The sequence below is a fragment of the Staurois parvus genome, unplaced genomic scaffold, assembly GCF_062004578.1.
Source record: "Staurois parvus isolate SC_StPar_1 unplaced genomic scaffold, SC_StPar_1.0 ptg000318l, whole genome shotgun sequence".
Lineage (NCBI taxonomy): Eukaryota > Metazoa > Chordata > Amphibia > Anura > Ranidae > Staurois > Staurois parvus.
The window spans coordinates 4,722,971-4,750,644 of record NW_028318114.1 but is presented as its reverse complement, the minus strand read 5'-3'; the positions used below and the strand labels follow the sequence as shown (position 1 = coordinate 4,750,644).

Sequence of the window (27,674 nt, the reverse complement as noted above, 5' to 3'; positions counted from 1 at the left end):
ATGAAAAAGGTACCAGGGGCATCTCATGGGGCCCCCTACTGACCCCGGGCCCTTGGGCAGTGCCCGAGTTTCCAAATGGTCAGTCTGCCCCTGCATGTACCCTTTAGCATTTCTAGGCAGGATTTTTTATGTTCACTCTGCCCAGGAAATATTTTATTTAGAGTTGTGATCATTGTTGTGATATTTTGATAGATATCAGTTGCTTTCAACCTTTTACCCACAAAGCTCTTTAGATGCTTACAGAAATGTCTCTAAAGCGGTAGTAAACTTTCTCATTAAAAAACAAAACAAAACATGTGCTAGTATGCACTGCATATTAGCACATTATGGCATACTTACCTTAAAACAAAGCCATACAGTGGCACGCTGTTACCGCTGACAAAGCTTCCATATTCACCTGGTCTTCCTTCCAGGTTCGAGTTCTTAGAATGGCTGAGCCACAATGTTGTCACTCATGCGCATGTGCATGGAAGTCATGGCTGTGGCACAGAGCTCTGAAGTTTAGGAGATATTCACTGTACTTACAGCTAAGTCTTATAATAGGCTTACCTGTAGGTACAAGTTCAAAAGCGGAGTTTAGTACAGCTTTAAGTTTACATATGCTTACTTCAAATAGATATCCAATGACCTGGATGACAAAAACCTTCACAAAGTAACTCATGCAAACTCACATTTTTTTGTGTTTAATTATACAACAGCTATGCCTTTATTGTTCTACATAATGAATGAATAGTAAAGTAAACGTTTGGACTGAAACACACTAAAACATTCAAAAATATATTCTGAGTTTATTGTTATGGAAAGTGAACAGGCCAAGAAAATTACTGTAGCAGCTGTTGCACTGTATGCTACAGCAGGTACATCATATTCAGTGTTTTGTCCTTAGTTAGCCAGATGGTAGGATCAGATGGTAGAAGACCAAATTGCTACACAGAGCAATAATGCAGTTTGCTGATTTTTTTTTGTATAGAAATGTTCAAGCTTTTTCATTATAATCACAGTTAAACACAAATAACCATCTCATCCATGAGCAACAAACTGTATGCGGCATTCTTAGCTGTCCTGGAGCAATAAATACTGTTTTTGTATGTTTTATAAAACTAAAACCAAACTGGTGTAGGCCTATACTCAGAGAGAATAAGCTAGCTAAATTTAATTTAAATATAACAGTTTTAGTGCCTCTTGTTTACATTTTTGACATTATAGAACGCTAAATAGTGTTAAAAGCTAATTAATGCTTCCAGGTTCAGGAAATACATTAAGGAAATTATATACTGTATTTTTAGGTTCCCTACTTGACTATACATTTTAATAGAAAAGGTGATTTTATAGTCAGCAGCTTTTTTCAAAGGGTAGTATGTGGTATGAGAAACAGTCATTAGTGCTGACACACTCAACCACACACAAAGGTGTTTTTCTTCAATGAAAACAGTGCATCTGTAGTTCTTCAATTACAGAATCGAAACCAGAAGAGAAGAAATGTTTAAGTTAAAAAGTGGCTGTTAAAGAGTTTTAAGCCCTTTAATCTGAGAGTACTATCATTAATACTAGTCTTAATGATATCTGCTGTTATTTGTATAATTGTTATGATGTATATCTCATTGAACTGCTACAAGCTGTGTTACTTCTGATTTCTGACCAAGATACTTAAAAGCGAAAACATATTCCTCCAGAATAGAAATTAATTGCTACATTTCAATGGACAGATGTCTCAAAGAATGATTAATTTGACCAGTTCCTGAGCCACATATTATTGGAGACATGCTTTTACAATAAATTGAGCCTTTAAAGTGGTTTTACCCTACATTAAGGTAAACAATCTTTTAGCCGACCCCCCCCCCCCCAAACACACACACACCTAAACACTTACCTCTCTCAATCCAATGCTGTCCCGTCAGCAGGTGAAACTCGAAAAATTAGAATATCGTGCAAAAGTTCATTTATTTCAGTAAAGCAACATAAAAGGTGAAACTAATATATGAGATAGACTTATTACATGCAAAGCAAGATAGTTCAAGCCATGATTTGTCATAATTGTGATGATTATGGCTTACAGCTCATGAAAACCCAAATCCACAATCTCAGAAAATTAGAATATTACATGCAATCAATAAAACAAGGATTGTACATAGAACAATATCGGAGTTCTGAATAGTATAAGCATGCATATGTACTCAATACTTGGTTTGGGCCCCTTTTGCAGCAATTACTGCCTCAATGCGGCGTGGCATGGAAGCTATCAGCCTGTGGCACTGCTGAGGTGTTATGGAAGACCAGGATGCTTCAATAGCGGCCTTCAGCTCTTCTGCATTGCTCGGTCTCATGTCTCTCATCTTTCTCTTGGCAATGCCCCATAGACTCTCTATGGGGTTCAGGTCAGGCGAGTTTGCTGGCCAATCAAGCACAGTAATGCCACGGTCATTGAACCAGGTTTTGGTGCTTTTGGCAGTGTGGGCAGGTGCCAAGTCCTGCTGGAAAATGAAGTCAGCATCCCCATGCGGAAGGAAGCATGAAGTGCTCCAAAATCTCCTGGTAGACGGCTGCGTTGACCCTGGACTTAATGAAGCACAGTGGACCAACACCAGCAGATGACATGGCTCCCCAAATCAACACAGACTGTGGAAACTTCACACTGGACTTCAAGCATCTTTCAGTGTGTACCTCTCCATTCTTCCTCCATACTCTGGGTCCTTGGTTTCCAAATGAGATGCAAAAGTTGCTCTCATCAGAAAAGAGGACTTTGGACCACTGAGCCACAGACCAGGTCTGTTTTCCTTTAGCCCAGGTAAGACGCTTCTGACGTTGTTTGTTGTTCAGGAGCGGCTTGACAAGGGGAATACGACATTTGAAGCCCATGTCCAGGATCCATTTGTGTGTGGTGGCTCTTGATGCACTGACTCCAGCCTCAGTCCACTCCTTGTGAAAGTCCCCAACACTTTTGAATGGCCTTTTCCTGACAATCCTCTCCAGGCTGCGGTCATCCCTGCTGCTCGTGCACCTTTTTCTTCCACACTTTTCCCTTCCACATAACTTTCTATTAATGTGCTTTGATACAGCACTTTGGGAACATCCAACTTCTTTTGCAATTACCTTTTGAGGCTTTCCCTCCTTATGGAGGGTGTCAATGATGGTTTTCTGCACAACTGTCAGGTCAGCAGTCTTTCCCATGATTGTGATTCCTACTGAACCAGATTGAGAACCAGATTGAGAGACCATTTAAAGGCTCAGGAACCCTTTGCAGGTGTTATGGCTTAATTAGCTGATTACAGTGGGACACTTTGAGCCTAGAATATTGCACCTTTTCATAATATTCTAATTTTCTGAGATTGTGGATTTGGGGTTTTCATGAGCTGTAAGCCATAATCATCACAATTATGACAAATCACGGCTTGAACTATCTTGCTTTGCATGGAATGAGTCTATTTCATATATTAGTTTCACCTTTTAAGTTGCATTACTGAAATAAATGAACTTTTGCACGACATTCTAATTTTTTGAGTTTCACCTATTTATATATATATATATATATATATATATATATAAAATTATTTTTTTTTACAAGCAGCTACACTTTAATGTATATATATTGGTAATTATAAAATAAATGAATTTTGAAAACATTCAAAATATAATAGAAAGAGTAATCCTTCATTGGGTTTATTATCACATACCAATATTTTATGCACCTAATAACTTCTCTTTACAGATTGAAATCACTTTCTCAGTCATTATTATCCAGGTTGGAACTGTATTTATGGATTTTCTTTTTTAATATGTCTTATCAAAGAAAAAAAAAGCTTTTAGATTACAGGTCACAGTTCATTAAAAATATAAATTAAAATTACACATTCATCTATAAAAGACATGTTCCAGTATGCATGATTTGTTAACTAACATTTTGTTTTATGATAATTTCCTCTCTAGCTGTCTTTAAAAAAAACATTATAAAAATGCTTGTAGTTGAATGCTGAATTCCTACAAATATGTCTGATTTTATTGAAGAGTGCACAAGCCTATTACCCTATTAGCTGTAGTGAAGGCAGTAAAAAACAGTCACTGTCCTCATGTGGTATTTGTTAAATAACTATTATGGAATAGGGCTAGAGTTAGACTTACAGCTACAGTGATATAGTGGTCGTAAAGCCTCAAGGTTTTTTTACCTTCATGCATACCTTCTGTGTGCAGCAATGCTCCCAGCCCCCTAAAATTTACCTGAGCCCCATCCCGATCCAGCGAAGTGCACTAGAGCCTTGGCTCTCCTGGGTCTCACTCTCCTCATTGGATAGGACTGCAGTGGTAGCCATTGGCTCCTGCTACTGTCAATTACAGCTAGCGAGCCAGTAAGGAGAAAGCAGGGGCGAGGCTGAGCTGTACTCCATGTGTGAATGGATACACAGAGCAGTTCCTCAGGAGCGAGGCTGCTCAGGTGCTTCCATATGGGGGCACTAGGCAGGAGGGAGGGGCCTGGAGCTCCGGTGGGGGACCCCAGAAGTGTAGGATCGGGGATGCTCTGTGTGAAATCATTGCACAGAGCAAGTAAATAGGACATCAGGGGCGGACTGACCATTTGGAAACTCGGGCACTGCCCGTGGGCCCATGGTCAGTAGGGGACCCCATGAGATGCCCCTGGTACCTTTTTCATAGGCTTTTTTGAGTTTGGGCAAGGACACAGGGGCCCCATGATCCCCTATTGCCGGGGGCCCCATGAGTTGTCAGTCCGCCCCTGTAGGACATGTTTGTTATTTCAAAAGTGCCTGGTACACACATACAATAGTTGCCAACCTTTAAAAAAAAATTTAGGGACACTTTTTTTTATTGTATGTCCAGAAAGCCAGTATAGGTGGAGTGATATGTAAATCAGGGGCAGAGGCATCAATTATGGGTGTGGCCTGAAGATAAAAATATGGCAGAGTGTGAAGCTGGCCCTGCCAAATAGTGGGTGTGGCTTAAATTATTATAAATGTTGGGTATGGCTTAAAGGGTGTGTGGTTAAATTGAGTCACCCCAACAGCCCAAAAAACAAATAAACACACACACCCTTTAACCACTTGCACTGCTGAGGATTTACCCCTCTTAATGACCAGGCCTCTTTTTGCTACTCGGGCTGCACTAATTCAACTGATAATTGCACGGTCATGCAATGCTGCACCCAAACAACATTTTTTTCACACAAATAGAGCTTTCTTTTGGTGGTATTTGATCACCTGTGCGCTTTTTATTTTTCACACTATAAACAAAAAAAAACAAAAATGTTGAAGAAAAACAATATTTTTTTACTTTCAGCTATAAAAAATATATAGTAAACTCAAAGTTAGTTATAAATTTAGGCCAAAATGTATTCTGCTACATCAATCAATAAGTGTATATTGATTGTTTTTTGTGAAAGTTATAGCATCTACAAACTATGGTATAGATACTGCAATTTAAGCAATTTTTTTGCTATACAGTGCTGCGCTAGTTTAACAGACAATTGCACAGTCATGCAAAACGGTACATAAATGAAATTTATGTCCTTTTTTTTACACATTGTGGTGGTATCTGATCACCTGTGCACCTTTTATTTTTGGCTCTATGAACAAAAAAATTTTGAAGAATTTTTTTTTTTTTTTTTTTAAAAACAATATTTGCTGGGGAGTATAGACATCTGCAAATTTTTGGTTAAGGTGATTTGCGAGGGGCTGAATTTTGTGGAGCCAATCAAATTCAGGGTTACCCCGAGGATGACAGAGTCTATTGTCGTTGAAATGCATAAAACACATTATACTCTCATATCTATGCCTGGCCATGGCAGCAGAGAATACAGGCATATGATGAATCGGGTCTGCGGACCAATACAACCACAATTCATTTCTTTTAGTAACGCCAATGCTGAGGGTTAGACCCAAAAAAAATGTAAATTCGGAAACCGTAATGAGTTTCCATGCGACTGGTCTGGCAAGGTTTGAATTTTGGGTTGGCGGCGATAAATTTGTGTGCATATAAATTGCTTTGATCCACAATCAACGCATACAGATATTCCATGAAAAACAGCTCTAAAAATCAAGGGGAGTAGTTAAATTTGCTATTTCCACCTGAAATCTGGGTTGGGCAGTGAATGGGGGAAGTATGGGTGCTGCAGAATTTGTGGGTTGTAAATCGGGATTTGCAAGCACATCCGGAAGGGTTCTAGGAGCTCTATGGGCCTGTGTGCGAATTCTTGGTGGCTGCGGGACAATACTTGTGCTCGCCACCGCACTAGCTTGTACTGGACTTATGGGACTCACCATGTCACCAAGTCATACTGCAGTGCTGGTATTATTATTATAATTATACAGGATTTATATAGCTCCAACAGTTTGCCCATCTCTTTACAGTATAAATGGAGACAATACAGCAACAATACAGCTCAATACAAGTGGGTTAGGAGGGCCCTGATCCTTGGAGCTTACAATCTAAGAGATATGTGAAAGACCAAGATGCACAAGACGGCTGGTGCTTGCCAGTTCACCAAAAGGTAGCGCGGCACTAGTACTGGCACTCTGTTGCATATGAGAGTCATCAAAATTTACCAGCAAGTGCTAACAGAGATCAGGCCTGATTCTGCCAACACTGCGATTTGGTGTGCAATGCATCAAGTGACAGGGATCTACTGTCATTGCACTTGCTGGGGGAGAAGAGGGAGAAGAGGGAGGGTAAGCGTAGGGGCTAAACGCAGGTGCTGGAAGGTGCCGGGGCTGGTCCCGCTAATGCTGCATTTTTGGGGACACTATACTAATGTGAACGCTGGTATAGTGTTGATCTGATCAAAGATATTGATCTGTTCAGACACTATGGTATCCGTTTATGAGCCAGCGGTAAATGATCGCTGCTCAGTTCTCCAGAATTCTCGGAGAACGCAGTTCTCCTGTGAATGCCTTTTATGAAGCGGTGTAGATCAGTTCTCTGAATGAAGGGAGAACGGTCTACAAATGCTGGAGAATGGTCTACAAACGCTGGAAAACGGCTGCTTTTACTATAATCTCGTTAGATTACAGTAAAAGATCAGTTTACTAAGCAGAGGTAAATTATTGCTGCTTAGTTTGCGGTTCCAGGCTGGTTCCACCGATGTGACACAGCCCATGCAGGCTGGAGAGGTGCACACGCTTACCAGGAGACCCAGCTATCATCCGCCCATGGTCCCCTGGATACTAACCCACCCTCCCTGCTACTCTTCTGGGATCAGTGATAGAGACCTGGCCATCACGTGAGCTGTGGCCCCTGGAACCCATCCAGTTCCTCCATCCTGCCTCTGGTACTATGCCTGGATTACGTCCCCTCTGCATTGATACCTGAATAATACTTACCTCCTGTGAGTTACTCTATATCAGGGGTCATCAAACTACGGCCCGCAGGCCACATGCGACCCGCCGAGGATATTTATCCGGCTGTCCGGGCAGGGGCGTATCTGCCGCGAGGCAAGGGACTAGGGTTTGGCAGGTCGGGAGAGCTTGGCAGGGCTCGGGCGGGATCAGCAGTTCTAGAACAGGGGAAGGTGGGCTCGGCTTATGAACCCGCACCACTCACCTGGCCTCTCTGCAGCCAGCCGGCCATCTATTCTGATCAGTGCATGCAACCATCACGGCCGGAGGGTGGAGCCTAGAGCTGACCATGAAGAGAGGGAGCAAGAGAGGAGACTCAATTGCTGCATGTCGGGTATCACGGCCACAGACCCTAGATAAGTTCAATAGATGATTGATCTCCCTCTCTCTTTCCCCCCTCTCTCCTCTCTCCCTCCCCCCTCCTCTCCCCCCCCTCTCCCCCCCCTCTCTCTCCCCCTCTCTCTCCCCCCCTCCTCTCTCTCTCTCCCCCTCCTCTCACCCCCTCCTCTCTCTCTCCCCCCTCCTCTCCCCCCTCCTCTCACCCCCTCCTCTCTCTCCCCTCCTCTCTCTCCTCCCTCTGTCTCTCTCCCCCTCCTCTCTCTCTCCCCTTCCTATTTCTCTCTCCCCCTCCCCCCTCACCTCTCTCTCCCCCCCTCCTCTCTCTTCCCCTCCTCTCTCTCTACCCCCCCTCCTCTCTCTCTCTCCCCCTCCCCCTCTCTCTCCCCTCCTTATCTCCCCCCACCCCCTCTCCCTCTCTCTGTTTACATTGTACACAGATCTGACCCAACAAGGTGTCCTGCATTTACCATATATTTTGCTCCATAAGACACACTTGGGGGGAAATGTCTGTGCGTCTTATGGAGCGGCCTGCCCAGTATTCCCGCCGCCGTTGTATGTCCGCAGTCTCTGGTCATCTCCTGTACTGTGTTCATAGTTTTTTTTTTAAACTATAGTCCGGCCCTCCAACGGTCTGAGGGGCAGTGAACTGGCCACCTGTTTAAAAAGTTTGAGGACCCCTGCTCTATATTGTGTGCAATAAATGTATGATTTTATACTGCACTTAGTCTGGTGCTCCTCTCTCTCCTCCTATCGGACATGACACAAGGAACGGTCAGGGAATGCGGACATGGCACAAGGGATAGTCAGAGACTACAGACATGACAAAAGGAACATTCAGAGCCTGCGGACATGGCACAAGGGATGATCAGAGTACAGTATGCTCCACCACAAATATTACAGATGCTCCAACAGAAATATTACAGTATTCTCCACCGTAAATATCACAGATGCTCCACCATAAATATTACAGCATGCTCCACCATAAATATTACAGATGCTCCACCATAAATATCACAGTATGCTCCACCATAAATATCACAGTTTGCTCCACCATAAATATTACAGATGCTCCACCATAAATATCACAGTATGCTCCACCATAAATATCACAGTATGCTCCACCATAAATATTACAGATGCTCCACCACAAATATTACAGATGCTCCAACAGAAATATTACAGTATTCTCCACCGTAAATATCACAGATGCTCCACCATAAATATTACAGCATGCTCCACCATAAATATTACAGATGCTCCACCATAAATATCACAGTATGCTCCACCATAAATATCACAGTTTGCTCCACCATAAATATTACAGATGCTCCACCATAAATATCACAGTATGCTCCACCATAAATATCACAGTATGCTCCACCATAAATATTACAGATGCTCCACCACAAAAATCACAGTATGCTCCACCATAAATATTACAGATGCTCCACCATAAATATTACAGATGCTCCACCATAAATATCACAGTATGCTCCACCAAAAATATCACAGTATGCTCCACAATAAATATTATGCATGCTCTACCATAAATATTACAGTATGCTCCACCATAAATATTATGCATGCTCCACCATAAATATCATGAGTATGCTCCACCATAAATATTATGCATGGGCCACCATAAATATTACAGTATGCTCCACCATAAATATTACGCATGCTCCACCATAAATATCACAGTATAGTCCACCATAAATATCACAGTATGCACCACCATAAATATTACAGTATGCTCCACCATAAATATTACAGTATGCTCCACCATAAATATTACGCATGCTCCACCATAAATATCACAGTATGCACCACCATAAATATTACAGTATGCTCCACCATAAATATTATGCATGCTTCACCATAAATATCACAGTATAGTCCACCATAAATATCACAGTATGCACCACCATAAATATCACAGTATGCACCACCATAAATATTACAGTATGCTCCACCATAAATATTACGCATGCTTCACCATAAATATCACAGTATGCTCCACCATAAATATTACACATGTTCCACCATAATTATTACAGTATGCTCCACCATAAATATCACAGTATGCACCACCATAAATATCACAGTATGTGCCACCATACTGCACCCCCCAAACACACACACAACTCTGCACCCCCCACCCCACACACACACACACACACACACACACACATACACACACATTGTTGTGTTGATGTGGGGATCTGACCGTTTTTTTTTTGTTCAGCCCACTGGTTGAATAGAAAAAAATGAGTGTGTATACCCTGCTTTATGTCAGCCATAGATGGATTGAATCTCCCTGATGAACCGGCCGAGATTTAACACATCTGTAGGCTGGCTGGATGTGCCCAAATGATCCATTGTTCGACTTGGGTACAACTAGCCTGTTGAATTTTTTTACATGTGATTACTACGGGGGGCTAGAGTGGCTAGCAGTTATCATTGTGCTTTGACAAGAGGGAAGGCTTCCTGCCGGCAGAACATAATAGCAGCCAGAAGGGATTCAAATTCAGTGTTGACGGGGGAATCAAGTGATTTTCTTTCCTTCCACTCATGGTGGAAAGAAAGAAAATCAAATCATCTATGGCAGTGGTCACTAAATGGCAGACCACAGTCTGTGAACGGCCCCAGCAGTGCTGCCACCCGGACCTCCAGCCTGCCAGCTCACAATGACAAATCCGCTGTGAAACAGGGCGGTCGTCATGGCAACATGACATCATGTGTGCGCACCATCCTTTTCAGCTCACTGTCTCTCTGGCTCCCACTCACTGCCTGTACACAAGCATCCAGCAAGGATCCTGGCACAGCTCCTCTCTGCCCTCAATAGGGTGTAGTCTTACAGGGGCACTCTGATGGGGATATTGAATGTTAAGGGGCACTCTGATGGGCATAACATAGAAAGTGCCCATCAGAGTGCTCCTTAGCATAACGTGCCCATCAGAGTGCCCCTTAATATAAAATGTGCACATTAGCATGCCCCTTTATTTTATGTTAAGGGGTACTCTGATGGGCACATTTTATGTTAAGGGGCACTCTGATGAGCACACTGATGGGCACATTTTATGTTAAGGGGCATTCTGATGAGCACATTTTATGTTAAGGGGTGCTCTGATGGGCACATTTTATGTTAAGGGGTGCTCTGATGGGCACATTTTATGTTAAGGGGCACTCTGATGAGCACATTTTATGTTAAGGGACACTCTGATGAGCACATTTTATGTTAAGGGGCGCTCTGATGGGCCCATTTTATGTTCAGGGGAAACAAATGGGCACATACTGTGGAAAGGGGCACTCTGATGGGCACATGTGATGGAAAGGGGCACTCTGATGGGGAATATAATGTAAAGGGGCACTTTGATGGGGAAATATGATAGAAAGGGGTACTTTGAGTGTAAGGGGGCACTCTGACGGGAATACCTGATGTAAGGTGGCAATGTGATGGGTATACCTGATGTAAAGGGGCACTCTGATGGGCACACCTGACGTGATGGGAATACATGATGTAAAGTTGCACTCTGATGGTGACACCTAATGTAAGGGGGCACACTGATGGGCACCCCCTATTCGGACCTCGGTCAGAAGACAATTTTAGTGACCGGACCTCTTTGAATTTTAATTCAATACCCCTGACTATGGCTTGCCTTAGAGTTAGGTTTGCAAACAGAGTTCGGCTATTTTTAGGTCTAGTGTTAAGGCTAGGGCTTGAAAAGGGGAAGCATTTAAGATAAATGATTTGATTTTCTAATGGCAAATAGACTGTTCACTTTGCAAGAGAAGCTGAGCTTTGCAAGAAAATTGTCCCTAGAGCTTAGGGCATTTGGTGAAGCTCTACTGATTCAATTATCTCCATCATCCAAACACATGCAAGCAAAAATGCTGTTTTTTTCCCTTGCATGTGATTTGATATTATATGCAAAGTGAATTTTCTCCACATTCACTAAGCTTTGGGGACAATCAAAAGCTAAAAGGCAACTTCCTTTTCAAAATGAACAGCCTTTTTGCCTTTATTAAATCAACCACTATGTAGATATAAAGCTCAAGATTTTTTTTTTTTTTTTGGAAGTAGTGTGGAAGGGATAAATCTTCTATTGCTCTCTGTGTCTCCTACTAATGACTTCTGACATGAGAACTGAAAGGGAAAGAAAATGTAACATTTTAATCTGACTCCGGAAGATGAATAGGGGGACATTTGGACATCTTCCGATGAGGACACTTGTTCTAGGGATAACCGTATACAGTTTACAGGACAGGAAGTTATATATCAATGGTGGGATAAAGATGGCACAAATACTGACAGGGTTTTTAACCACCCCCTAAACTATCCAAAATTCAGATAATGGTTTTGGATCTACAGTACATATAGGTAATGTTGTGTGTATTTATTGGCTTTCTAAGGAATTCATTTGGCAAAAAATGTATTTCATTTTTTCGATTTTGCTATGATTCCCCTATATTTTTAATATTATACCAAAATAAAGTCCTCTTCATACTAAAATAAGGTATTCCAAAATGATTCAGGTATATGTAGCACCCTCCTAGTTACACTAGGTGGAGCTAGATCCCTGATGGCTAGAGAGAAGCTGATTAGCAGCTCAGGTGTACTAGTCAGAGAGGTCAAATTTTGGTCAGGACTGACAAACTTTGCAGGGCAGCCCCTCTGGAATTTCTCCCTGCTCTGAGGCTTCAGGAGGTGGGCTCTGGAGGCAGTGGGTGGATCTGAGGAGTGGCTTCCTGCACTTATGAGGGACCTCAGCCAATCCCCAGTAGGGGGCCGAATTCCTTTAAAAGTGTTTGGAGCCTGCTAAGTCAGGAGGAGGGAGTCAGGTGGAAGAGTGAAGCGAAGAAGATGTGAGACTGAAGGAAGAAGGCTGCCAGGAGGCCTGCTGGGATGGGACCTGCCTGCGAGCCTGGAGTTAGGGAGGAGGAAAGCTCAGCACTCACTGGTCCCCTGGGAGAGGATTGCCTATGTGACAAGGAAGGTGCCGCCCAGCTGATAGGCCTGGAAGCAGCAGCCAATCCACAAATTGTGAGGAGAGGATCTGAGTGAGTATACCTACACCCCTTGGGCAGATAGGGGAAGAAGCACTCTGGTGGGAAACTGGATTAGCCCCCTTTCTAGTGACTGTAAGCTTTGCTTAAAGGAGCAGGAGCCAGATCCCCTGCTCAGGAAAGGAAGTTTACAGACTGCTGGGTGGGAGAGAAGTTCATTTGGGGTCTGTAGTACTACAACAGGAGTTGCTGGCTAGCACTCCAACAAGAGATTGTGTTGCAGTGGACAAGTTGTGAATAGTTCAGGTAGTTTGTCCTCAGATTTCCGTTCCCCTTGGGCATCCTATATGCCGCTTTACCCTATCCAAGTTCAATCCCCTCAATAAAAAAAAAAATCAATGCTCAAGGCCTGATTTTCTGTCTCTGGATGAATGCTAAGTGGAAAATAATTATTGACTGGCTGTGCAGGACTATAGGGGGACCCAAATTCAACAGCAGCCCCCAAGGGGGTACTGCTACATATAATTTGCTGTATGAAATACATTAATGCTTAAATGGATGCAGTGCATGGGGCATTCGGTCAAACTGAACATGAAATGAAAAATGCATTGACAGCTGTTATCTTTAGCAAAAACTGCATATCACAATTATAAAGAGATTAAGAGATATAGACATCTTAACCGCTTCCGCGCTGCCCTATAGCAGAAATACTGCTAAAGGGTGGCACGGGTGCGCAAAATCACGTATATATTTTGCATTTACCCACGCCACCATTCATGGCCTTGGCTGTCAATCACTGGGTCCTGGCTAGTGATTTCCTGCCGCCACCTGGCGATGTATAAACAACACAGATCTTTCCCCTGTAAGCTCGTGCACACTGCTTTGTATGGCTCTGTATAGCAGAGCCATACATCACAGTGTGCTTACAGTGTAAAGAACACACACAGCACACTGTAAAACAGCACACAGTTAACCCTTTGATAGCCCCAGATGTAAACCCCTTCCTGCCCAGTGCCGTTAGTACAGTGTCAGTGCTTTTTATTAGCACTGATCACTGTATTGGTGTCACTGGGGATGTCTGTGACACCAAGTCAGTTCCCCCCAGTGCCAATACATTTTGGCCTACATTTTTGACCAAATTTGATTTTTAATGTTTTTACTGGACATGTTTAATAGCAAAAAGTCAATATTGTTGTCGGTCTTTTTTTTTTATAGCGCAAATAATTTAAAACGTAGAGGTGATCAAATACCACCAAAATAAATCTCTATTTGTGGGGAAAAAATTACGTAAATGTAATTTGGGTGCAGCATTGCATGACTGCTAAATTGTCAGTTAAAGTAACACAGCGCCATATTGCAAAAAATGGCCTGGTCAGGAAGGGGGGTAAATCCTCTGGAGGGCAAGTGGTTAATATATATGTCTAGGTGAGGAGGTGGGATGGCAGGGCAAAGTTTGACTTTTATAGTAAACATTGTCCATTCACACACAGAGCATGGTTTGGCCCTGCCCCCACTCTCTCTTCATTGGCTCTCTGGATGTGATTGGCAGCAGCAAGAACCATTAGCTCCCTGTGCTTTGTGAGCAAATGAGCCGCTGCTTTCATGCATATCACTGGATTGAGACGGGGCTCAGGTAAGTATAAGGGGGGCTGAGGAGAAGCTGCACTCAGAGGGTTTTTTTTTACCTTAATGCATAGAATGCAAAAGGTAAAAATTCTTCTACCTTTAGAACCACTTTGTTTCTTGTCATACCTTTCTCTATTCCTCCTTTAAATAAATGTAGTATTTTGCTTGATTTAAAAGCTGTCGACATTCATTAGGTGTTACATTTAGTTTTATACCCAAATCCTTCTGCTACATTGATTTACCTAATTTTTTATTGCTTACTAAGCAGATACAAGAATGGATTTCAAGTAAGTTTTATGATTTACTGAAAAAGTAGAGCGTGTTCACTCTGCAAAATGAACTTTTCAAAGTGAATTTTTACTTATCTCAGTGATTGAATAAAGTAACATGAAAATTGACTTTGCAAAGAATTCCCAATATAATGTAGAACAATGCAATAAACCTGTTTTCTTTTGCACCCACATAATTGGATGATTGAAGTCAGCACAGCTTCACTTTATTCATTCAGTGAAAAACACTCTGTAATGTGAAAAGTCACTTTGGAAAGTCAACAGCTAATACTCTTAGTAAGGCAACCCCAGTGTATATAGGTTAAGATGCCCATTCATTTAACTGCAGTTCAAACAATTATCATACTGTATGTAGTTAGAATATCTAGTGATAGATAACTTTCACAAGAGAAAATATGATGTTTGATAGAAAATGAGAGATGAATAGAAATATTGCTTGGCAAGAAAATATGTTGTGATGATGATGAGTTTTCTAAACATACTGTACATTGGCTTATTTGATAAGCCAGTGAATAATTTACTCACAATGTGCAATGTGCTGTAGACTATGGCACATGAGAGAGATTTTATTTATATATTTTATATCACCTGACCTGAAATCTGATTAGTAGGGGTTACTGCACTCGTTTTTATTTGCTAAGTCTGTTAGCATGCTTGACACATAATCAGTTTCCAAGATAAATCACTGTAGGTTTTTAAATGTGACAGTAAAGTGTAAATTATAATCTCATCATTTTATTTCATTTCTTTGATCAGAAACCTGAGGCAATGTGTAATCTGATGGATCATTAAAAATCATAGCGCTTTAGATATCAAGATTGTTCTTGGAAATATCTTGTTAAATGAGATGCTTGATATTCATGTTATTTCATGCTGTGTTGTGATTGTAAAATCTCAAACTCACTATGACCTTTTCATTACAGGTCTTAGAATTCGACTCTTCAATTTTTCACTGAAACTTCTAAGCTGTATGCTGTATATAGTGCGTGTCCTTCTGGATGAACATTCTGAAGGAAACAAAGCATGGTAATGAATGTATACATTAATATGGAACATTTCCTACAAGGTTATCTGTAAACAATTTGTACTTAAAAGATTACAAGCTGAAAAATAGAATCCTATAAATGGGTATTAAAATTGTCTGTCAGTTGGGATTTCATGTATTACTGAAAACTGGGGTTGATTTACTAAAGGAATCAACCAATCTTGTGCTAGCGAAATTCCTGTTGTTTTTTTTCTCAACTTTTCTCACGTAAAATTGTTTATCCAGAGTGAACGATGCCTTATTTCCTTACATTCAATACTTTGCAAAATATGTATTTACTGTCCAACGTGAACAACCTCTACTGCTTTAAAAATCAACCCCATAGGTTACTAGCAGCTCTTTAGGATAAGATATCCCTAGAGGCAATGCTGTCTGCAGACCTGTTAGGCAACCCAACAGCCAACTGAAGGAGGAACCACAAAAAGCAGTATCTGAGGTCTGCAGCATAAACTCCCCCCCCTCAAAAAAATTGCTGTCGATGGATCCCTAACACCTAACAAGAGGTGCAGGGTAGAAAATTGTATACAGTGATGCATAGGGGTTTATTTACTAATGCTGGAGAGTCCAAAATCAGACTCCCTTCTGCATAGAAACCAATCAGCTTCTAACCTCAGCTTGTTCAATGAAGCTTTGGCAATGAAACCTGGAAGCTGATTGGTTTCTATGCAGAAGGGAGTCTGATTTTGGACTCTCCAGCTTTAGTAAATAAACCCCATAATGTCTAACATACAGAAAAAATAGAATTTGGTAACATTATATATATATATATATTGGTACACAATAAACAGAAATAAAATGGACTGTACAGTATAGTATAGTATAGTATAGTACTACTGTATATTAAAGCTTTATGAATACAAGCAGTTGGCACAGGCAGGATATCCTTTAGCATGCCTCAAGTGGGATTGGGAAATACATGTCTCTTTTTGACCTGAGTGTGCACTACTTCAGACTTAAACTGAAAAGCATATGATAGACAAATAAAGGTCTTTAAGCTCAAAGCTTTCAGTGCAATATGCACTTTAGTACTTTTAGTGGAATATGTGCTTTTAGTGTAATATATTTCAGACCATGGCAAAACCATCGCATGCACTCAATATTCCTTTTAACTATAAATCAATTGAGCTGCTTGCCATTTTCCTTTTTTTTTCTGTTAATGGTAAACATACAAGAGTGACCTTTGGCTGCTCTGCCTGGGCCTTTCATGTGTCACTTGTCACTGTATTTTTGATGATGAAGTAACCTTTGGTTAAACTTGCTTGCCTACTGATATATTAATTGCTATATATGTCTCAGCAAAGCAGGACACACTATACAGAGCGGTGTCAGTGTGAGATATGGCTTCCACATAAGTTTGCAAATGCATATAATCAAGACCTCTAATTTCTTACAAATAGGTTTTATTTAGGTCCCCTATGCTGAATGACAAAAGTAAATGCTGTGAAATTGTTGTATTTTATAATATTATTATTATATTTTGAATTTCTCAATGTTATTTTTTTTTTTTTTTTAAGTTAAGCAGTAAAGCAATGAAGCAGTGAAAATCCCCAAGTAATATGTATATATATATATATATATATATATACATTTTTTTTTTTTTTAACTTCAGGACTATATTAATGTAGATGCATATTTATTAGCTGACGCTTGCTCCAAGTGATAAAAAATTTAAAAAACTGTCTATCTTGAAAAATCCGACCAATATAGAATACTAATCTAATTTAAATCTTCTAAATAAAAAAAAAATGATGGGCTCAGGTATATGACATACTAGCCCATCAGGTGAGCACTTCAAATCCAATGATTCCAGCTGAGGCCCTACTCAACTTAAAAGCAGACAGCTTTCTGAAGGAGGAACCACACAAAGCAGTATCTGAGTTCTGCAACATAAACTCCCCCCAAAAAATTCATTGCTGTGGATGGATCCCGAGCACCCAGTAAGAGGTGCAGGGCAGAAAATTGTATACAGTGATTAGAGATGAGCGAATCGAACATGACGAAGTGGAATTCGTTCCGAAGATTTGGAAAAATTCTATTCGCGACGAATCAGAAGATTAGCAAACTTCAGATGCACGAATCGAATTTTCCCAAAAAATGGCGGCGACATGTGTGGCGACGGAGAAAATGGACAGAGAAGATGGGGCGGGGATCTCTGGGAAGGCGCGCAGACAAGGCGCGATGACCCATAATGCATTCATGACATGTGATCGCATTAGTCAATCAGCAGCCAGCCAGCACTGTGTAATGGTGGAGCTATAAATCTCGGCCATCTTAGAATTCTCCATTAGCCTCCGGTCATTCAAGAGAGACAGACCTGTGTGTATTAAGGGACAGAGTTAGGGCCACAGAGACTTTAGGGCCACAGAATCGTTACTCAGGGCCACAGAATCGTTACTCAGGGACACAGAATCGTTACTCAGGGACACAGAATCGTTACTCAGGGACACAGAATCGTTACTTAGGGCCACAGCTATCAAAGAATCGAAAATTTAAAGTGACATACACCCTTTTTTTTTTTGGTGGCTGTCGTGCACAGTTGGTGCTGCAGTTTGCCGATTGTGCAAAATAAACTGACTTTCTGCTTCACAACCACTATTGTACGTTCAAAGAGTTAGATCCATTTACACGCCGGCTGGCGGTAATATTTTTTGGGTGATTAGTGCATTCCAGTGACATAAACGTACAGTTTCCAGCCAACGGCAAGCTGCAATTGACCGATTGTGTACAATAAACTGACTTTCTGCTTCACAACCACTATTGTACGTTCAAAGAGTTAAATCCATTTACATGCCGGCTGGCGGTAATATTTTTTGGGTGATTAGTGCATTCCAGTGACCTAAACGTACAGTTTCCAGCCAACGGCAAGCTGCAATTGACCGATTGTGTACAATAAACTGACTTTCTGCTTCACAACCACTATTGTACATTCAAAGAATTAAATCCATATACACGCCGGGTGGCGGTAATATTTTTTGGGTGATTAGTGCATTCCAGTGACATAAACGTACAGTTTCCAGCCAACGGCAAGCTGCAATTGACCGATTGTGCTAAATAAACTGACTTTCTGCTTCACAACCACTATTGTACGTTCAAAGAGTTAAATCCGGTTTTATGTTTGGGGTGCTTATTGAATTAGAGAGTATGTCAGACAACACGCAGAGGAGTGGCAGAGGAGGCAATGTTTCAGGAGCGAGCAGACGTGGCAGCAGAGGAAGGGGTCGAGGCAGCACTAGTCGCAGCCAGAGGCCAGTGCTCCCGGTGTCATCCAGCGGTCGTGTCTCCACCGACCGATTGGTTGACTCGGTCGTCTTCCTCTTCCCAGGTCACCTCTGACACCTACAGCCAACGGTCGGTGGGTACGTCAGACACAACCGTTAGTTGGCATGGCCCGGGAGCAAGCCCACTGAAATCACGTGTCCTCTACCTGCCCCTGTCCTTTGGTGTTCCCTCACCAAGCGAAGTATCGCATGCTGTGGGCTCAGCCCCACTGTACAGTGAGGAAGAGCTAACAGAGGGCGGTCAGGAACGGGGGGAGACATCCGCCTCTTCAGCAGCCAGGCGAAGAAGTACTGGCGAGGAGAGTGGCTCGGTAGCCGGTCTAGAGACAGGTCTGTCTCCTGACCCACACGCAGCCGAGGGGGCTAGTAGTGACGCGGAGACCCTAATTGATGATGATGAGGCTGATCGCACTTGGCAGCCTCGTCGTCATCAGGCTATTGCTTCCGCATCATCAGGAGAAGAGGGTGCCAGCTTGCCAGCGAGCAAAACAGTCGGCGGGTTGCCCAGGAGGCAGCAGGGTCGCAGCAGTGTCAGTGGAGCCAAACGGCCACGGAGTAGAGCACCAGCTCCACTGCAGCCTACCACCACGGCCAGTAGTGGTGCCGGTGTGCACGGAGGAAGTAGCAGTCAGCCAGTGAGGAGTAGCGGGGGCAAAGTTTCCTACTCGGCGGTGTGGCAATTTTTCGTCAAGCCGCCCGAGGAAGTAAACGTAGCCGTATGTCGACTATGTGGCCAGAAAGTCAAGCGTGGCCAGGGGGCCCATGTTGGGACTACAGCGTTGCGTCGGCATATGCAGCGTCGCCATTCGGTGGCCTGGGAAAACCGTGATAAAGATACGGCGGTTCTGCCTGCCCCAGCCCCCGCTGAATCACCCGCTCCGTTACTTGCTCCGTCACCCGACGTCAATCGCCCTCTATCAGCCAGTCAAGGCTCCAACACCTCTGCTGAGGGGAGTTGTCGCTAGTTGGCATCTTCCGCTCGTTCAGATGCTCCTTCTCCTGCTACTCCTCTTCACGGATTCCGTCAGCAGTCTTTCTTGGAATACGTTTCCAAGAGACAACAGTTTGCGAGCACGCACCCGACGGTGCAGAAGCTGAACGTCCTCCTGTCCAAGTTGCTGGTGCTGCAGTCCCTCCCTTTCCAAGTGGTGGACTCAGCACCTTTCCGAGAAATGATGGCTTGTGCCGCGCCGCGGTGGAGAGTGCCAAGCCGTCATTTCTTCGCCAAAAAGGCAGTGCCAGCCCTGCATTCACATGTAGAAGAGATGGTGGGCCAGTCTTTAAGCATGTCGGTCTCTGCCAAAGTGCACGGCAGCGCCGACGTGTGGAGCTGTAACTACGGTCAGGGACAGTACGTGTCATTTACGGCCCACTGGGTGAACGTGGTGCCAGCACAGCCGCACCAGCAACTTGGACAGGTCACGCCGCTTTTGCCTCCGCGTTTGCACGTCCTTGGTCCGGCAAAGATGTCCGCCTCTACCACCTCTTCTTCCGCAGTGTCCTCAGCCGCCACCCCCGTGCCAAGTCCCATTACCCGACAGGCATATCACATGTGCAGGGCGCAACGGTGTCACGCTGTGCTGCACCTGGTATGCCTTGGCGAACGTAGTCACACAGGGGAGGAACTTCTGAGTGTAATGAACAGAGAAATCGACAGATGGCTGTCTCCGCGCAAACTGAAAATTGGAACCATGTTGACCGACAACGGAAAGAACATGGTGTCTGCTCTGCGTCAAGGAAGGTTGTGCCATGCGCCATGCATGGCTCACGTGTTCAATCTGGTTGTCAAGCGGTTCCTAAAATCCAATATCCCACTGCAAGACATCCTTAAAATGTCACGTAAACTTTGCATGCATTTCAGCCATTCCTACACCGCAAAGCACACCCTCCTTGAGCTGCAGCGGCAGAACGGAATTCCACAGCATCGCCTGATCTGCGACATTGCAACAAGGTGGAATTCAACCCTACATATGTTAGACCGCCTTTACGAACAGCGAAAGGCCATCACCGATTTCCTGATGTTACAAGCGGATAAAGGTACTCCCCTGTGTAACTTAGATGTCAGCCATTGGCAGCTCATGCGTGACACCTGCCGCTTGCTCAGGCCCTTTGAGGAGGCCACGCTATTCGTGAGTCAGCAGGACTATGGGATGAACGACGTCATTCCTCTGTTGCACGTCCTGGAACAAATGCTGTTAACAATGGCTGGTCAGGGTGCGGTAGACGTGGCGCACAGATCTCAACGCCACATGACCCCTGTGGGGGCAGGACAGGAAGAAGAGGAGGAGGTAGAGGAGGACATTGGTGCTCAGGAATTATTAGTTTTAAACCTAGGCCTGTGTATGGCTTCCGAATACTGCTGCCTCCACCGCCACCCTGCGCCATGTGCCTCTGTCGTCTGCTCACGCTGCTGACGGCTTCCGCTTTTTAACCTAGGCCTGTGTATGGCTTCCGAATACTGCTGCCTCCACCGCCACCCTGCGCCATGTGCCTCTGTCGTCTGCTCACGCTGCTGACGGCTTCCGCTTTTTAAACTAGTCCTGTGTATGTCTTCCGAATACTGCTGCCTCCACTGCCACCCTGCGCCATGTGCCACTTTCGGGTCTCCTCACACTGCTGCCAGGTCCATACTGATTCATGGCCCCCTGTACCGGCTCCTCATGAACGTGGTTCAGCGGGTTTGCATCACTTAACGGCAAATCGTTGACAAACGCTGGGACGTTCAGTGTTGTGCGCATTAAGCCAGACACCAAAGGGCAGCACAGACCTGTTATTACTCGCTCAAGCATGGCTGAACAAAACCAGTCTCTACCACAAATTGGACCCAGACCTGCCCAGGGTCTCGTAACTAGATTGCACGGAGGAGTAGAGTCCGTTATCGGAATTAAATAGACAAAACGCCACACCAAAAAGAGTGGCCATTTCCAACACTTATTCCAGAAAGAGGAACAACCCGTTTCATATATGGCCCGTAGACGTTTCACGTCTGCCACATTCAGTCGATTTAAGACGCAAGCTCCACTTCCTGTGGTCTCTGACCGTCGATATACCTTTAAGTGTCAGCTTTGAAGCTATATTCCCTCCGGAGCACTGACACTGGTGCCCTTCCGTCAACATGCCTTTAAGTTTCAGTTTTCAACCATATTCCCCACAGAAGCCAAACTCTTGGGTATCCCAGAAGCTGCTCAGCGGGTCAGGGCAATAAAGCTCCCGGTTCGCAGGTTGTTTCGTCTTATGGATGGAAGTACGACGGTATATGATCTTCTTCGCACCCATGGCATTACCTCATAAAATTTCTGCATTGCATCTGAAATCACAACGCTGACTTCCCGGATCGCCACTCAGCCATTGGACTCTTGATAGTCGTCTCCCCACACTGCTGCTGGGGGGACTTTTTAACCTAGGCCTCTGTATGGCCTTCAATTGAAGCTGCTTCCGCTCCGCCACTCTGCCATTGGACTCTTGATAGTCGTCTCCCCACGCTGCTGCTGGGGGGACTTTTTAACATAGGCCTCTGTATGGCCTTTAATTGAAGCTGCTTACGCTCCGCCACTCTGCCATTGGCCTCTTGGGTATCCCAGAAGCTGCTCAGCGGGTCAGGGCAATAAAGCTCCCGGTTCACAGGTTGTTCCGTCTTATGGATGGAAGTACGACGGTATATGATCTTCTTCGCACCCACGGCATCACCTCATAGAATCTCTGCATTGCATCTGCAATCACAACGCTGACTTCCCGGATCGCCACTCAGCCATTGGACTCTTGATAGTCGTCTCCCCACACTGCTGCTGGGGGGACTTTTTAACCTAGGCCTGTGTATGGCCTTCAATTGAAGCTGCTTCCGCTCCGCCACTCTGCCATTGGACTCTTGATAGTCGTCTCCCCACGCTGCTGCTGGGGGGACTTTTTAACATAGGCCTCTGTATGGCCTTTAATTGAAGCTGCTTACGCTCCGCCACTCTGCCATGGGCCTCTTGGGTATCCCAGAAGCTGCTCAGCGGGTCAGGGCAATAAAGCTCCCGGTTCGCAGGTTGTTCCGTCTTATGGATGGAAGTACGACGGTATATGATCTTCTTCGCACCCACGGCATCACCTCATAGAATCTCTGCATTGCATCTGCAATCACAACGCTGACTTCCCGGATCGCCACTCAGCCATTGGACTCTTGATAGTCGTCTTCCCACACTGCTGCTGGGGGGACTTTTTAACCTAGGCCTGTGTATGGCCTTCAATTGAAGCTTCTTCCGCTCCGCCACTCTGCCATTGGACTCTTGATAGTCGTCTCCCCACGCTGCTGCTGGGGGGACTTTTTAACATAGGCCTCTGTATGGCCTTTAATTGAAGCTGCTTACACTCCGCCACTCTGCCATGGGCCTCTTGGGTATCCCAGAAGCTGCTCAGCGGGTCAGGGCAATAAAGCTCCCGGTTCGCAGGTTGTTCCGTCTTATGGATGGAAGTACGACGGTATATGATCTTCTTCGCACCCACGGCATTACTTCGTAGAATTTCTGCATTGCATCTGCAATCACAACGCTGACTTCCCGGATCGCCACTCAGCCATTGGACTCTTGATAGTCGTCTCCCCACACTGCTGCTGGGGGGACTTTTTAACCTAGGCCTGTGTATGGCCTTCAAATGAAGCTGCTTCCGCTCCGCCACTCTGCCATTGGACTCTTGATAGTCGTCTCCCCACGCTGCTGCTGGGGGGACTTTTTAACCTAGGCCTGTGTATGGCCTTCAATTGAAGCTGCTTCTGCTCCGCCACTCTGCCATTGGACTCTTGATAGTCGTCTCCCCACACTGCTGCTGGGGGGACTTTTTAACATAGGCCTCTGTATGGCCTTCAATTTAAGCTGCTTACGCTTCGCCACTCTGCCATGGGCCCCTGTACCGCCTCCTCTTGCTGCTGCCAGGTCCAGAGTGTGTCATGGGTCCCTGTACGGCCTCCCATTGCTGCTGACTTCATCGCCAGACTCTGCCATGTGCCACTTTCAGGTCTCCTTACACTGTTGGTGGGTTCCATTTTGTGATAGGGTGCTGTATGGCCTTCCATTGCTGCTGCCTCCACCGCCACCCTGCGCCATGTGCCTCTGTCGTCTGCTCACGCTGCTGACGGCTTCCGCTTTTTAACCGAGGCCTGTGTTTGGCTTCCGAATACTGCTGCATCCACCGCCACCCTGCGCCATGTGTCTCTGTCGTCTGCTCACGCTGCTGACGGCTTCCGCTTTTTAACCTAGGCCTGTGTATGGCTTCAGAATAATGCTGCCTACACCGCCACCCTGCGCCATGTGCCTCTGTCGTCTGCTCACGCTGCTGCCAGGTCCATACTGATTCATGGCCCCCTGTACCGGCTCCTCATGAACGTGGTTCAGCGGGTTTGCATCACTTAACGGCAAATCGTTGACAAACGCTGGGACGTTCAGTGTTGTGTGCATTAAGCCAGACACCAAAGGGCAGCACAGACCTGTTATTACTCGCTCAAGCATGGCTGAACAAAACCAGTCTCTACCACAAATTGGACCCAGACCTGCCCAGGGTCTCGTAAGTAGATTGCACAGAGGAGTAGAGTTCGTTATTGGAATTAACTGTGAGGGACTTTTAAACCTAGGCCTGTGTATGGCCTTCAATTGAAGCTGCTTCTGCTCCGCCACTCTGCCATTGGACTCTTGATAGTCGTCTCCCCACGCTGCTGCTGGGGGGACTTTTTAACATAGGCCTCTGTATGGCCTTCAATTTTAGCTGCTTACGCTCCGCCACTCTGCCATGGGCCCCTGTACCGCCTCCTCATGCTGCTGCCAGGCCCGTAATCTGTCATGGGCCCCCGTACCGACTCCTCATGCTGCTGCCAGGCCCGTAATCTGTCATGGGCCCCTGTACCGCGTCCTCATGCTGCTGCCAGGTCCAGAGTGTGTCATGGGTCCCTGTACGGCCTCCCATTGCTGCTGTCTCCATCGCCACACTCTGCCATGTGCCACTTTCAGGTCTCCTCACACTGCTGGTGGGTTCCATTTTGTCATAGGGTGCTGTATGGCCTCCCATTGCTGCTGCCTCCACCGCCACACTGTGGCTCCACACTCTGGTTTTGGCCCCGTGACTGCCCAAATGAGTGAAGTGTGCGGTGATTCTAAGATCGACGGCACTCATCTGCATGTCATACTGACTGACAGTATTATTTCTCTTCCCCAGCAGACTCCAAGGGCATTTAAATTAAAGGTACAGTGTTCTGCACTAATATAAAGGCTCTCTGAAGCCTAGAAACACCCTTTTTATAAGTTAAATTCGCAGCGAATATATTCGGCTCGAAGCGAATTTATTCGGCGAATTCGGCGAATCAGCCGAACCGAATTTTTGAATAATTCGCTCATCTCTAACAGTGATGCATAATGCCAAACACACTGAAAAATAGAGATTGGTAACATAACATAATATATATATATTGGTACATAATAAACAGAAATAAAATGGAATGTATAGTATAGTACTACTGTATGTTAAAGCTTTATGAATACAAGCAGTTGGCACAGTCAGGATAACCTTTAGCATGCCTCAAGTGGGATTGGGAAATACACGTCTCTTTTTGACCTGAGCGTGCACTACTTCAGACTTGAACTGAAAAGCATATGATAGACAAAGAAAGGTATTTAAGCTTAAAGCTTTCAGTGCAATATGTACTTTTAGTGGAATATGTGTTTTTAGTGTAATATATTTCAGACCATGGCAAAACCATCACATGCACTCAGTATTCCTTTTAACTATGAATCAATTGAGCTGCTTGCTATTTTCTTTTTTTCTGTTAATGGTAAACATACAAGAGTGACCTTTGGCTGCTCTGCCTGGATCTTTCATGTGTCACTTTTCACTGTATTTTTGATGATGAAGTAACCTTTGGTTAAACTTGCTTGCTTACTGATATATTAATTGCCATATACAGTATGTCTCACCAAAGCAGAACACACTATACAGAGCTGCATCAGTGTGGGATATGGCTTCCACATAAATTTGCAAATGTATATAACCAAGACCCCTGTTTTCTTACAAGTAGGTTTTACTTAGGTTCCCTTTGCTGACTGGCAAAGCTAATGCTGTGAAATTGTATTTTTTGTATTATTATTATATGTTGAATTTCGTTATATTATTTATTTTTTAAGTTAAGTAATAAAGCAGCGAATATCCCCAAGTTTTATTTTTCGAAAGTGACGAAACGAGTCAGAGGACGTGACGTCTGACGTATTACGCCAAACCGGAAGTGGCGGCGTGGCCATTTTGAGAATTGGAAAAACGTGGTTTTGAGCCATGGAAACTGCTGAGACTGGTCTATAAGTGTTATGCTGCACATTACTAAACCCCAATGTAAGATATTTTATTAAATGTCTTTATACTCTTTAAATATATGCTACATGGGTCTCTTTTCTACCTTTATGAGGAATATGGAGAGTTGAAGGTCACTATATATACAGTGAATGGAAGCTTGGAAGTAACTGCTGTATACATCAGAACATCCTGTTAAGCTTGATATTACTCCATGAGGGTAATTGCATTTAATCTTACCATTTAGATGTGGTCACGGAGTGTTCACTTTACTGATTTATTTATTGATTGATTTGTCTTATTTTATTTGGATTTATTTATTTTATATTTCATTTTTTTTTGTTTTGTTTTGAGTGTACACAAATTTTTTTTCACTTTGATTGGAGTGTACACAGTGACTTTTTGCATGATTCATGTGTTACTCACAGTTGAATCTGGTTATATATATTTTTGTGCACACATTTATATATTTTGCACTGAAATAGTATATACTAATTTGTTTAAAGGTATATACATTTAGGTGATTTTTGAAGGTAATACACTATTATAGTTATATTTTTTCGAGGTATCACGTGGTCCGGAATGGAGAATTAAAGTTGGATACACTGAATTGAGATATTTTGGTGGACTATTTACATTTGGATATTAAATTTGGACACTAATTTTTGGATAGTTATTTTGGACTATTTATTTTATTTTATGTTGTCTTTTGGTACATGGGTTTTTGAGTTTTATGAGAGAAAAGCTTTCATCAATAATTCTGAACACAGCTATGTCCCCAGTTATAAGAGGGTGTGCACACTTATGAAACCACATTATTTTAGTTTTTTATGTTTACTCCCCCCCCTAAAAGATTTCAGTTTGTTTTTCAATTGAGTTGTACAGTTTATAGGTCACATTAAAGGTGGAAAAAGTTCTGAAATTATTATCTTTTTGCCTAATTATTTTACATCACAGAAACCTGACATTTTAACAGGGGTGTGTAGACTTTTTGTATCCACTGTGCATATGTACATATATATATATGTGTGTGTGTGTATATAAAATTTACTTTTTTACTTCAGGACTAGATTAATGTAAATGCATATTTATTAGCTGACGACTGCTCCAAGTAACAAAAAACAAAAAAAAACAATATAGAATACTAATCTAATTTAGATCTTCTAAATAAAAAAACAAATGATGGGCTCAGGTATATGACATAATAGCCCATCTGTTGAGCACTTCAACGTCAATGCTCCCAGCTGAGGCCCTACTCAACTTAAAAGCAGACGGCCTTCTAAAATACCAATTCAAACTAATGACTGATGTTTTCATGGCTACTAAACAGTCCATAGCACAAACTGAGATAACTGACTGATAAAAGACTGATGGATGAAATGTCCAAATTCCATCAGGATTGGGACCCTTGGGTCACACATTTTATGCCAGCGGACTTGGAGCATAA

The 27,674-nt window shown here is 43.7% G+C and overlaps 1 protein-coding gene across 2 annotated transcripts in view; it reads left to right on the top strand.

Annotated features, from left to right (window-relative positions):
- Positions 1-27,674, top strand: part of LOC149457498 (potassium channel subfamily T member 2) — a 1,188,731-nt gene that overhangs the window by 351,352 nt on the left and 809,705 nt on the right. For both annotated transcript variants that reach the window (XM_089683639.1, XM_089683638.1), the window contains exon 3: positions 15,523-15,625. In XM_089683639.1, coding sequence (XP_089539765.1) covers positions 15,523-15,625 — 103 coding nt within the window. The remainder of the gene's footprint in view (positions 1-15,522; positions 15,626-27,674) is intronic.